General features: G+C 39.5%; 1 protein-coding gene across 1 annotated transcript in view; it reads right to left on the reverse strand.

Moving 5' to 3' along the window:
• IPCEF1 (interaction protein for cytohesin exchange factors 1) overlaps positions 1-13,931 on the reverse strand; it is a 61,980-nt gene that overhangs the window by 23,404 nt on the left and 24,645 nt on the right. Inside the window, exons 6-7 of the mRNA XM_081094757.1 lie at positions 12,891-12,979; positions 2,725-3,094 (exon numbers count right to left, since the gene is read on the reverse strand). Coding sequence (XP_080950883.1) covers positions 2,725-3,094; positions 12,891-12,979 — 459 coding nt within the window. The remainder of the gene's footprint in view (positions 1-2,724; positions 3,095-12,890; positions 12,980-13,931) is intronic.

Here is a 13,931-nt window from a genome sequence, read left to right on the forward strand (position 1 = left end):
TAAAAGTCACAAAAATGAAAAGGTACCTTCTCCACCACACAAACACACACACACACATGTTTAAAAACATGCAAAATACACAATCTGATTACTCAATAGCAGGTCATCGGAAGCACAAGCAAAGACAGGGTTGCTGTTTCCATAGCAATGACTCTATGTAGTTTAGCTCTTCTGGGAATTTAACCAAACCCCCAGGAGCAAGAAAAAAATCATCAGCAAAAATGTTGTAGCATATGGCAACTGCCACCAAATCAGTGAGAGGAGAACACTTTTATTTCCTCTTCCTTTCTCCTGGCAGGAGCACTTTCATGTCAAGTGGTTTGAGGAAGCATACAGACTTTGTTGGTCATTCAGCACTTAACTCAACATTTAAAAATACAAGGCTTCTTCCTTTTCTTCAAATAAAAAAGTTGTTCGTGCCCAGCCAGGCTCTGCAGCACATGCATTCCAAGAGTGACATTTAGACATGGGTAAGAGCTTCACGCATGTTCCCATGACTCTCATGTTATTCACCCTAAAGTCAACTCAATCTGCAGGATTATCTATTGGGAAAGAATGCAAATGAAATTTTATTATCTATTTTGCTTTTGAAACCATTCTCATTCTGGGGTTCTATGTATGTGTGTGTGTGTGTGTGTGTGTGTGTGTGTGTGTGTATGCAGAACCTATGGTTCAACGATTACAGTAAGAGTTTTTTGGCAGGAAAGAATAGATGTGGCACGTTTTAATATTTTCTTTAGTCTCGCCACTCCTATATCTGGAATGATCCTCTAAGTATCAAGTTAGAGGCCATTGAGTTGGAGATACTTAAATTCTCTCTTCAGTATATCTTTGTAAAACCAAATACAATGAACAATAGCAACTAACAGCCAGTGAAAGTGGTTGTCTCAGAATGAGAAAACACTTTCAGGGGCGAGGAATGCATTACGTTCTGAAGAGCACATTCTATTTTGAACGTTCTCAGTGTTAAAAAGAAGTTTCTTAGGCTGAACCTAAAACTACCTCCTTTTACTGGCACTGCTGACCTCAGTTGTGTCCTTCCGAGGAGAAACAAATGAAGCCCATATTCTTCTACATGACAGCACCTTGCAAACCCGAGGACAGTGTGAGTCTACGTTTTCCCTTCCTTGCCGTCCAAACTCGGCCCCTCTCCATCCCTCAATGGCATCACTTTTACTCTCTTCCCTTTCCTACCTCATTCACCCTTAGAAGTAAGTTATTTTGCCAATAACTTCATGCGCTCCACTCTTTTTTAATGTAAAGTAGACCGTTGGCCTAAATTAGGGGTGACAATTGAAAATGTCATTAGAGGCCAGGCAGGTAAGTCAACTGTGTGAAACATCACAGGAAGTGGTGACAATTGTGGTGACTGAAGAATGAGGTCCCAACCCGAGTATTACAATTCACGTTCTTTAAAACAATGCACATATGCACACAAAACACACACAACTGGGTCTGCTTCTTTAAAACAATGCACATATGCACACAAAACACACACAACTGGGTCTGCAGTTGCAATCCTTGACCTTAATTACTCTGATAGCAAATACTAAATTAATAGAATATAACAACTTGTGAACTTTAAAAAAAAACTTTCCCTGATTAGGCTAGGAGAGGGGGCAGAACAGTCACCTATGCCATCAGGCCACTATAAGTACCATGGGGATGTAGCCAGTCAATTTTCTCTCAACAGTACATTAAAAAAATGCAAACTAGCCCAGCCAGTGTGGCTCAGTGGTTGAGCGTCGAGGTCATGGTTCAATTCCCAGTCAGGGCACATGCCCAGGTTGAGGGCTCAATCCCCAGTGTGGGGCATGCAGGAGGCAGCCAATCAATGATTCTCTCTCATCATTGATGTTTCTATCTCTCTCCCTCTCCCTTCACCTCTGAAATCAATACCAATATATTTTTAAAAAATAAAAACCAAAGTCATCACTGCATCATTGCTCAATATGTTATATCAGGTAAGCTTGTTCTCTACCAGAATGAATAAGGCACGAAACCATCAGAAAAGACACACCATAATTGAACATAATAATAAAAAGTTAGACTGAATAAAACGTAAGAACCTACTATCACAGAGCATTAAGAGATGCACATTATTCATTTCTACATTCCATTAGCTCTTTCCTTTGCTAAGACTTAAATTTTGTTTTCAAAAGCATAAACTGTGCTCCCTTGAGTGTTTAAAAGTTCTATTGTTGCCCTCCAAAATGTAAGCAAATTCTCTGTCTTCCTGCTAACCACATGGGCACCTTCGGGAACCTACTAGCTAGCCCAAACTTTGTCTGTGGTCGTGGTCCATGGAAGGTAGTTGCTCTAAGTTTGTGTGGAAACAAGGAAGTAATGTTATAAATATCAGTCTACAAAACCCTGATCTATTTCCTACAAGCTTAAGAGATAGAACATGGGACCAAAAAAAGAGTCAAGCCTTTCCTCAGATTGGCAAAAAACGTATTATTTTATGATCGCATGCCTCTAGTTGACTGTAAGCATTTGGTTAGTGACACTTATAGAGAATAATGAATGGCCTTGAAGCTGGGGTTTTCTCCATGCAAACTCCTCTAAAGAAATAGCCCCTTCGCTTAACCCACAAGGCAGCTTAATGATTGAATCATCATCATTTATGACTTTAAACACTCTTTTAACAAATTAACGTTAGAGTTCTGCATCCACACCCAAATACTCATTCCCTAAGGAAAAAGAAACAATTTATTAGTTTACCTCTGTCTATCATCTTTGATCCCATAGGCTTGTCTGGGACAGTAAGATGGTCTAGGTTGCTACTCAATGAAGACGTGTCACCACTAGATAAAGAGTTCAAAGCTCCGCTTTCTGACGTGGCCAAGCTTTTCTCCAGGGTCTTGTGACTATCTGTCTCTGAGGGTCCAGGTGGGTGAATCTCCACAGCAATTGCTATAGATTGTCCCACATCTTCAGCAGCAGAGGAACTGTTAATGTCGGTCAAGGACTGTCTTTCTTTCAAGCAGGAGGTAGGCAAAGTGCTGGCTGCCTTCACGGTATTTTCCAGGGAAGAGAAAGAACCCGGTGTTTCACTCAGTTTGGATGAAGATGAAGATGCCTGCTCTGCTGCCTATTGTGCACACACAAAATTGAAAAAAATAGTAAGTCATGATTATATAAGTATTTTCTACTTTTAATATTCAATGAAAGTAATCCATTGTTTCAAAAAGTGGCCAATAGTCAAAATAATGTGTGTGATATTTATATCCATATGGCAGGCATTATGGTGCCGTTTTCTAAAAACTGGTTTGTATTATTTGAAATTCACTGTTCAAGGATCTGAAAAAATTTCCATATCATGATTTACCTTATTCTTCAATGTTCTCCAGAAACTTAACAGGCCTCTTTGGGGAATTCTTTGGAATACTGAAGGACTCTTTGAGCAAAAAGGAGATTGCAATCTATCACTAAAATGAGCAAAAAATCTTGAGAAATGTGATTAAGAAATGAAAGCAAAAACTGGAACCAGAGATGCAGCAAAATAATATTAACTGAGTGATGACCAGTAACGTGAGCAAACCACATATATTGACCAATCCTCAAGTATCTTTCACATATTCCTTAGCACATGACCAGTATCAGCTCATAGCTACATAGTTAGGTGAAATAATGTTACCTCATTCACTCTTCAATACTTTAAAAACTTCAATAATAGACTTTTGCCAAAGCAGACAAGGATACATTTGCAGGTTCCTATTTCATTACAGAGAAACCAAACACTGCCCCACAGACTCTGTGAAGTGGGTTGATGACGTAGGTCTCCTGCAAGCAGTTCCTAACATACAGTCCAAGGCTGAATGACAATCCCTGGTGACATTTTCACCAGTCCATGGAGAAAATATCAATGCAGCATCACCAACTGTCCTCTCTTGGTAAACACTTCACTTATTCTGAGATCTTATCCTTGTTACATTTTGATGTTAAAATACAGGGTGTCCCCAGAAATGTATACACGCTTTGAATAATGATTAATTCCAATGGGTTCGATCTGAAAAGAAAGAAACATCAACTAAGCTATCAGCTATAAAGTGTGTAAACATTTTTGGGGGGATGCCCTGTAAATTTAGAAAATTGTGATGGTGGATATTAGCGTTTTTCTTATTTATAGTCATCAAAATAAAGATTTCATAACTATATGTTGTCCTTCCATTGTTTATTTTATTGACCGGTAAAATCCATAAATCCAAACACCAGTGGTCTATGGATCACCCTATATCTCCATTGGCAGGTAAGACAGAAGAGGCATTTTATGGTTTAGTTTCATTATATCATCCTATGGAAAATTCCCATCAATTTTAAACATTCAAAACTCCAAGGAAGTGTAAGGGAAGAAATTGTTAGAGGGAAGAAGCCAAAAAGTAAACTAGGTCTTTACTCAGAGACCTCAGAATCAGTGCAACTAACTCAGAATGGTTGACTTTGTTCCAAACCAAAACTGTCCCAAGAATTTTGCAAGTTCAAAGCTCTGAGTTCTGATGGGAAAAGCCTGTTATTTGGCCAATATGTGCCCGGTTGGCTGCATATTAGACATGGATCATCAAATAATCAATAAATCCACTTTTTAGTAGCATGACATTAAATTATCTAGTTAAGATACTGACTCATCGCATGCATCTTCTTAATAATATATTTTTGAAGACATGAAAACTTTCCATTCAGGAATACATCAGTGAACTTGGGAACCAGTTGCTTTCAATCACTCTGACCATTTAAATTCTAAGAGATCAAAGAAAGACCTGTAATTCACTAAATAAAAACCCAACTATCTGCAGAAAGTAATGCCTACTTGCCAAACTATCCAAATAAAAGCCGGGAATAGTTTACTCATTAGCAGGACCTATAAAATAAATATTACAAAAATACCTACTCTGGCCCAATCCTGACACACTCCCCAATTGTGAGCTCTTTGGGTAAAGCTTGGCTTCCATGTGCTCAGCCTCCTGTTCTGCAGAGACGCCGCTCCAGCAGTTTCTGTTGCTCCTGCTGATGCTTCTCTAATTAGGTTATAGCGAAATGGATATGTGAGCCAAAAACTGCGCACACCTGCTGCAGCACATTCCACGCGCCTCTATGAACCTCAAAAGTCTGCTTAAAGGACTAAGGAAAAACATGATAAGTGAGCATCAGAAATGCCTGTGGACAGTATTCCTGTTTGTGGTGCTACTCAAACACAGGGCAAATGCTTTCCATTTTCTGTACCACCACGTAACATTTATAAATGTGATGTTAAAATGGGAAAAGAATTAACCAAAGAAGAAGGAGAAGATGGAAAAGGAGGAAGAGGAGGAGGAGGAGGAGGAGGAGGAGGAGGAGGAGGAGGAGGAGGAGGAGGAGGAGGAGGAGAGAGGAGGAGGAGGAGGAGGAGGAGGAAGAAGAGGAGGAGGAGGAGGAGAAGGAGGAGGAGGAGGAGAAGGAGGAGGAGGAGGAAGAGGAGGAGGAGGAGGAGGAGGAGGAGGAGGAGGAGGAGGAGGAGGAGGAGGGGGAGGAGGAGGAGGAGGAGGGGGAGGAGGAGGAGGAGGAGGGGGAAAGATTACGTGTATCAAGTCAGAGGGAGTTTTCATTAGAAGAGAGATTGACAAAGTACAAATCAAAGTGAACCTACAGCAACATTACAGAGGATTCCACACGGGAATGTGCTATATAGACAGTGTGGTGTCAAATCATGGCTCGTTATTTCTACCATTCTGTAGCTACTAATAGCTGTAGCTACATGTCAAACCAAAACCTGTTCGCTCCATGCCTTCTGTAAACCATCTGTGTAATATGCTCATAAGTTCCCCACTGCAAATCAAATGAAGGTAGAAAGGAGTGACCAACAGTCACACCCTTATGTGGCTAACAGGGGCCCATCCTTCTAGTATCAGTTCAGGTGCAAGCTCCTCCCAGAAGCTTTCTCTGGGACGTCAGGGCAAAATAGGTCCCTCTGCCTGGTGCTTGGGGCTTACTTCTGTCACACCAGGTGGAATATCATTTTATTGGTCAACTGATACTGTAATTGCTGATTGACTTGTTCATCTTTGTTGGTGAATTACTTGAGAACAGGCTGTTTTAATCATTTTTGCATCTCCATTTGTTGCATCTGTGCCTGACACATTGGTCACAAACTAATGCCAACAAAGAGCAGACTGGAGAGCCAGCTGTAGGAAGAAAAACAGCCCTGGGATGTCCAACCTGCTATTGAAGAGACCCTGAAATTCTCTGTAGAGCCGCTATGGGTGATTAATCCTAATCCTTGGATCTAAGAGTGACAGGTACTGACTGCAGTACAAATGCTCATTCTCACAGTCTCAAACAAAATTAGTATCTTATTTATTAGATATTAATAATTAGATGTGGTTTCACAAATTTGAGAACATTTGGGATTTAGATATTTTGGTTTTTGTTGTGTTTTTTGTTGTTTTTTAAATCCTTACTCAAGGTTATTTTTCCATTGATTTTTAGAGGGAGTGGAAGAGAGAAAGACAGAGAGAGATATCGATGTAAGAGAAACACACCGATTAGTTGCCCCCTGCAAGCACTCTGACCAGGGCCCGAGTGGGGGAGGAGCCTGCAACCAAGGTAGGTGCCCTCCACCGGCATTGAACCTGGGACCCTTCAGTCCTCAGGCCAACACTCTATCCACTGAGCCAAATTGGCTAGGGCTAAATATTTTATTTTTTTAATGAGAGATCTAAAGACATTTTAAATATTTTAATGTTAATAAAGAGACTATATATATACATGATTAAATTAAAATTTCAATATTACTTTTCCCCATTTTCTCTATAAGATACTTTTATTCATCAAAGTATAGTTCAAATGCTGATTAGTTCCAAAATATTTTCCTTTGAATTGTTTTAAAACGCAAGCTTGACATGGGGGAAAATAGTTTTAAATGGCCACCAAAATCTTGTAACTAGAAAGAAATGAGTTAACATATAAATTTTAAGCAATATTATTCAAATCATATAAAAAAATGGAAGATACAGGAATAACTTAAGACTAAACATAATGAAACCAAATGAGAAAAAAGAAGACTGTACACAGCCTTTTCCCCCTTTCATTAGCTATATCAATAAAAACAAACCAGTCAATTGCTCATTGGCCCTAAAAAGTATTTCTATCATATGCTAGTAAGATTACCATAAAAATCCAAAGACCTTGGTATAGTGTACTACCTACTCTGTCACTGACCTGCATGATCTTGGGCAATGAAGTGGCAAAAGACTCCCTCCTCAATCCAACCCTTCGTGTCCATGACCTTCGAAAAGCCACTTTTACCTCCAAGTCCTGCTCTATTGACTTACTATCTCCACCATCACTCACCTCTCACCTGCCCGGTCCACCCTCTAGTCTACGCAATAACTAGAATATTTCTAAAACAAAGAACAATCACAATATTCCCCTGCTGAAAATCTTCTAATAACTGCCCATAGCAGTAGAAAAATAGCCATAAGTCTCCATTATGGCTGAGAAGGCCTACAGGAACCCCTACCAGTCCCTCAGGCACCATTTGCTGCCACCTCCCCTCCCTTCTCCTTTCAAGCCACATTGGTCTTCTTCCTGCTCTTTGAGAAAATCTCTGGCCTTTCTTGTGCCAGAAAGGCTTTCTGTGGATTGTTCATTGGCTGCCTCCTTCCCAGGATTTTGGTCCCAATTCAAATACCACTTCCTCAGCAGGCTGTTCCCTGACAGCACATACAAAGCAATATCCTCTATTCCCGCCCCGGCCACTCCCTAGCACATTGCCCTATTTTTTTCTTCTTCAGAGCATTTATCGACACTTGAGATTATTTTGTTTGAATCACAAATTTATTGTGCCTCTTCCTCAACTCAGAACTCAAGATGCTCAATGGAAGAGACACTATCTCGATTCAGCCTCCCTTATAGGCAACAGGTTCTGGTACGCGGTCCATACGCAAAAACATTCCTAAGCTTCCTGACGGATTAACACAGATTTACCGAGAGGAGCAAATGAAATAATATAAAAGAATATTCTTAATAAAATGTAAGTTTAAACATGCAAATGCTACTTAGGACAGTCATATTTACTCCTCTGACCGTGGCTTCCTTGCTTGTAAAATGAATACAGGGTTTTTGTGAGTCAAGTAAAACCATCCTTCGCAAAGCCATCTGAAAGCACTAGAAAAGTGTGAAGTAGTAACTTTCCAATTCTCACAGGGAAATGCTTGTAGAGCAACAAATCTGTGGAGAGTGGGGATGAAGTCACAATAGTCATCCCCTGACCCATTTATCAGTCTATTAATAAATATTTATTAGGTTTTGAGTATGTGTTAGGAGCAGTCATAAGTGTTATGGGTAAAGAAAAAGATACTGGACACTGACTATGATATTCAGAACTTAATAATTAGAGAAAAACATCAGATATACAAAATCTATAATAACAAGGCAGATGAAAAGGTGTCATAAAACAATGCACTGTAGGAGTATAAGAGATTCAGAAGGAAGGAAGGAAAATCCTGACTTAAAGGACTAAGGAAGCTATAATGAAAGTAGTCACAGTTGAACCTGTCTTGAAAGATATTTAGAAGGTGGAATTAGGGTGGGGGTGCGAGGTTCCTGCAAGTGGAGAAACTTTGTAATTCCAGGCTGCGAGAGCAGAAAAGTCTGGAAAGTTTTTGGGAAAATAACCGGCAGTTCATTGAGGTGATGACAATGGAGGAATCAGCATCAAGACAGTACTGCTGGTTTAAAGGAAGCCGATACCTTAAATATCAATCCAATGAGCCCAGAATTAATTTGATAAACAGTGAGGGTTTACTGAAAGGCCTCAATAGGTGAATCCATATTATCTGACTGCACTTTAGAAAGACTAATTTGGATGTGGATTTTTAAGAGGAGAGATTAGAGACCAAGAAAGAAAAATAGCCTGCTACTTCCATAACCCAGGCAACAGCTAATGCGGTCCCAAACAGGGGAATGGCAGTGGGAATGGAAGACACGAGACAGGGTGAGGGATAGCCAGCACATCTTGTGAATGACTGCCAGAAGAGCAGGCTGAGAAGCCGAACTGTTAAAGCAAGAAACAAAAATGTAAGAGCCAATTTTAGAAGAATCTGAAAATCAGTTAAATGTTCAAACCATAGAGCTTATGATACTTTTTTGCATCTTAAAGAGAGAGCATGCAATTTTCTTTTTCTTAACTATGTAATCACTGATAATTCTTTTACAACTATCTCACTGGCAAGCATTTGAATTATTTTATATAGTCCACATATCAACAGATCAAGTAAACTTTAGTAAACAGCTGTGCAAGATTTATCCTACTAGGATTACATTTTAATTTCTAAAATGGATTTTATCACTTCCTGTGCTTAAGAGACTTCCTCCTCTGCCACTGCCCAATGGCCACCGTGTGCAGTGTTTGTTTTTACTTACCTCTTCTTCGTTGATTTTTTTTCATCATTTGGATATACTAGTAAAGGAATTGTACTTGTGAAAAGCAGCCAAATATGTGACTGCCATGTTAAAAGTGATCTGCATGAGCTTCCTGCAGCTGGAATTATCAACATTTATATTCTCCTTTTCTCCTGTGTGGGATCCAGGTGGATCACCTATTGGGTGGTCTACCTAACTACATTCAAAATCTGACCATTCCATGTCTCATCTATGCCCTGCTCTGAATCACCACCGTGTCTCTCACTAGATTTCTTTGCTTTTATACTTAGCCCCACCTCCCACGGTCGCTCCCACACAACAACCCGAATGGTCCTTTCAACATGGAACTTGATCACTTCCCTCCTCTGCTGAAACTTTCCCAAGGCTCCCTAAATAATGCCAAACAGCACAGGCTGTACATGGTGTGGCCACCACCCGTCCATCCTCATTTCCTGCTGCTCTCACCTTTGTCACGCTGCTCCCACCACACTGGCTTCCTTGCATTATCCTCAATGCACCAAGGAGATCTTGGCTTTCACTGTCCTCTATGCTTGGAAACTCCTTCCCCAAAAATCCACCAGGCTGACTCTCACCACCTTTCAAGAGTTTTGTTCAGATCTCCGTTCTCACCCAGGCCAGTCCTGGCTTCCTATTCATTGCGACAACCGGACCTCCAGCACTCCTGGCCCCCCTCACTCACCCTGCTCTACTTCTACTGACAGAGCAGATAATAAGCATCAGTTTCCTTCGACTGGAAGTTTGGGTCCACAAAGAAGTGAGTCAGTGTCTTTTTTATTCACGGATGTGTCCCAAGTATTCAGAACAGTAGCTCTCAGCAAATATTTGTTAAATGAATTAATAAGCATGTAATCACAGATCAAGTTTTCAGGTAATGATTTTTTAAAATTAAGTTTAGTGGAAAAATGCAGGGTGGAGCAAAAGTAGGTTTACAGTTTTCAGTATGCAAAACACAGTTTATTCTTGTATTTATTATGTATTAGTTATTGTATTATTTTCCATACAAACAACTGTTGCCCCACCTGGTATGCAGGATAGGTTTTTAATGGTTGTGATAGCTCTTAAATCACTTTGTCATTTATAATATTGGGTCTTAAAGGTGGACGAAGTTGGTTGTTTTTTTGCTCTTTTGTGATTTCAGGGAATCATGGATAGTGATTTCTACAAATGATCTTCCATAAAACCTACAGACTCCTATCTATTTTGAGCTTTTTTACTAGGCCTGTCAAAAAGCTCGCATTTCTAACTTCTCTGTGAATAAATGAATGTCTCGTCCACTACCCACCCTGTGAAGCCTTCTCAAGGAAAAGGAACATAAACAAACACCTCTTGTTCACTCATTGAAGACCCTGTCGTGTCCCCTGTGATTCAGCCACTAGAAGCAGAGGTCCACGTCCGTGTAGTGCTGAAGTCCTACAGCTCATCTTTCCTCCACAGCCATTAGAACGACTGGATATTAGACTACATTTTTAGGTCAAGATTTTAAAATTTTTTGAGAAAATTTTCCAGGATAATATGATTTTATATTTCTAAGTTCATCATTCCAAAATGAAAGTTTATTACCCAATTTTTTTAAAAAAAACAAGAACTGAGTGGGGGGGGGGGGGCGGGGTACTGTTTTTACCTAGGCTTGCATAGCTCAGTCAAAGCTAGACTGCATGAGATTGAGCCAAAACAACAACTTGAGTCACACTCTGAAAAAAGTTACTATGATTTTTAAAATTTCATCTGTTTAAATAAAAAGCTTAAATGTTATGTTAACCAAGTGTCTTACATGTCTGTTTTTCAGAAACAAGAAGAAACAAAATCTGCCTGGGAAATATGCAAGAATGAGGAACATATTCTATTTCTAAGAAAAATAAAATCTAGCTCTTCAATATTTATCTATTTCTAACATATTTCTTCAGAAAAAATGTTAGTCTTAGTGGCCTTCCAGAAAATGCTCAACACAGAACTTGAAGAAATAACATATGAGTGATGACCCCCAAATTCTAAAGAATCCTTCCACTTCAATGACATAACTTACTGGTCTCATAAGCACCCCTTCAATTATTTGTTTTAAAACAGCATTCCCTGTAATGGCATGTGAGACGGTCATGGCACAATGAGGCTGAGTCATGACCCTTCATCTAAGACAATAATTGGTTGCATTTACTTTCACCAAGTAAAGTCCTGGGTACCTGACAATGCTTCTAGTAATCTATGATACTAATTTGCCATTAAAAAATGGAAATCACAGTATTTTAGAACTAAAATAAATCATACAAGAGTCATAAATGGGGCACCGTAGGAGAGAGAAGGAATTTCAGGAAGACAAGGAGGGAAAACCAACCAATCCTTTTATGTTACAGGTTAAAATAGGAGAAAGAGAAAGGGAGTAAAAAGAGAGAGAGAAATTCAACGGAAACATATGCTTCTCTATTAAATCAACAAGGAACATCTATTAAAGACCCCCTCAACTTCTTTAGGAGCAATAAAGGGTAATCAAATAAGAACATTGTTAAGAGCTAGGAGACCCTCTGAGATCTGGAGATATCATTAAGTTTTATATAGATAAAATAAAAGATTTTTCACAATTCAGAGACTGATTCCAAAAGAGGAAGACCACATTAACAAAAAGCTATGAATGTATGAAGAAAGGATAGACTGCAAGACTAGTTCAAAAACTGGTCCAAAATTTACCATATTCAAAACTTAATTTTATTTATATCTCATTTAATTTTGGCTAATCCTATTTAATAGATATTTTTTAAAAAACATTCATTCAGTAAATATTTATTTATGGTTTGGCTGCTAGCCAAATAAATTAGAAAAGTGACCATAAACCTGCACTGGCAGAGGGTAAAACAGGAGAGGTTATTATCTAATTGATATGTAACACCTTAAATCCAGGACTTGGCAAACAAAAATCCATTAATAACCCGAACTTACATTGGATACTTTCAAAGCTTAGACTCAAACCTGGACTGTTCTCTAGTGAATATACAGAATCATTCCTTGTGAAGATTTAATGCACTAAACCCACTCCTGGCTTCCAGCAATCTTTCTGGCTCTAGTTTTCTCTTAATGCTGGTATCTTTATCACCTTTACATTAATTTCACATTGTAGCATATGCACCTAGGCACGGCCCTTTCATTTCTCTCTGAGAGTAAGTAAGGTATAAATAAAAGTTACAAAATGAGTCTATGCAAGCACTGGCCTGTCACCGAGAAGCCGTCTTTATTACCGCGAATCCTCTGAGAATGATACATCTGTGGGTCACGCACAAGTACTCCAAGTTTGTCATACGAGTGGGTTGCTATGGAGAAGGCTCAAAATCAGCACCCTGAGAATTGTACTTGTTCTTTGGCAAGTATCTTAATTTAGCCTTTCTAAAAATTTATCAGTCAAGGTCATTTCTAACCAATTGGAGGGAACGACATCCATGCACTTGATCAATGAATAGCAGACTAATTTCGTGGGTACATACCAAGGGGGACAAAGTCTCCGAAGAGATAGGAGGCGGTGCTGTCTCCACAGCTATTTCTGGATCATCCTGTTCACTCTCACTGTAGCATTCTATAACAAAAATGAAAATGCTTAATGTTTCCATGGTCATGGCACAGGTTATCACTTACGCCATAATGCACGAGCAGAGGTCTGTCCATCTGGTTAGTGCAATTCGAACCCAATTCAGAAAGTACTCATCTAGTGAGCTATTGGGTGCAAGGGGGTTACAGGAGAAGGGAAAACCAGTGGCCACATCAGGGTTTCTGCCCTCAAGGGGCGTCCAACCCACAGGAAGAGGCCTCCCCATAGGTAGCTCAGGCAAAATAAAATAATTCCTCATATATTAAGAGAGCATAAAATCAATAGTGATTAATTCTGATCCCAGGAACCATAATGAGCTGAAATTGAAAGAATGAGCAAACCATCAGTGGTGCCAAGAGTGATGCTAGTAGCAGGCCAACAGTGCAACGATATGAAGCCCCTAAAAGAGATGCTGGAAAAATAAACTGAAAGGTTCCTTGAGGCCATATCATGAAAGGCCTTAGGTACCAGGATAAGGAGAGGCTTTTATGTAGTTATTTTTTTTCAACATATCAATGTACTTTATTTTTTTAAATCTTTATTGTTGAAAGTATAACATCTGCCCCCCTTTCCCCTCACTGACCTCTTCTAACCACCTCCCCTAACCCCACCCCAGGCCTTCACCACCCTATCGTCTATGTCTATGGGTTATGCATACATGGATACAAGTTCTTTATTTTTTCTCTTCCCACCCACCTACCCTCCCCACCTTCCCTCTGACTTTACAACTAGAACCATTTATTTTTGGGGAAATAGGACCAGGGAGACAGTTAGCACATTGATTTCACAGTATTGTAATGCATCTCTCTATTGTTTTAAGCCTAGTTGCCACCGTTCTATGTCTAAATTAAGACTGATTGATTTGGTTATCCAAAGATATAATTCTCTAGTTCCAATTGCCAAGTTTTATGTGGTTTGAGCATTTCAGAATAGCATCAGC

The sequence above is a fragment of the Myotis nattereri genome, assembly GCF_964212035.1.
Source record: "Myotis nattereri genome assembly, chromosome: 6".
NCBI classification, from domain to species: domain Eukaryota; kingdom Metazoa; phylum Chordata; class Mammalia; order Chiroptera; family Vespertilionidae; genus Myotis; species Myotis nattereri.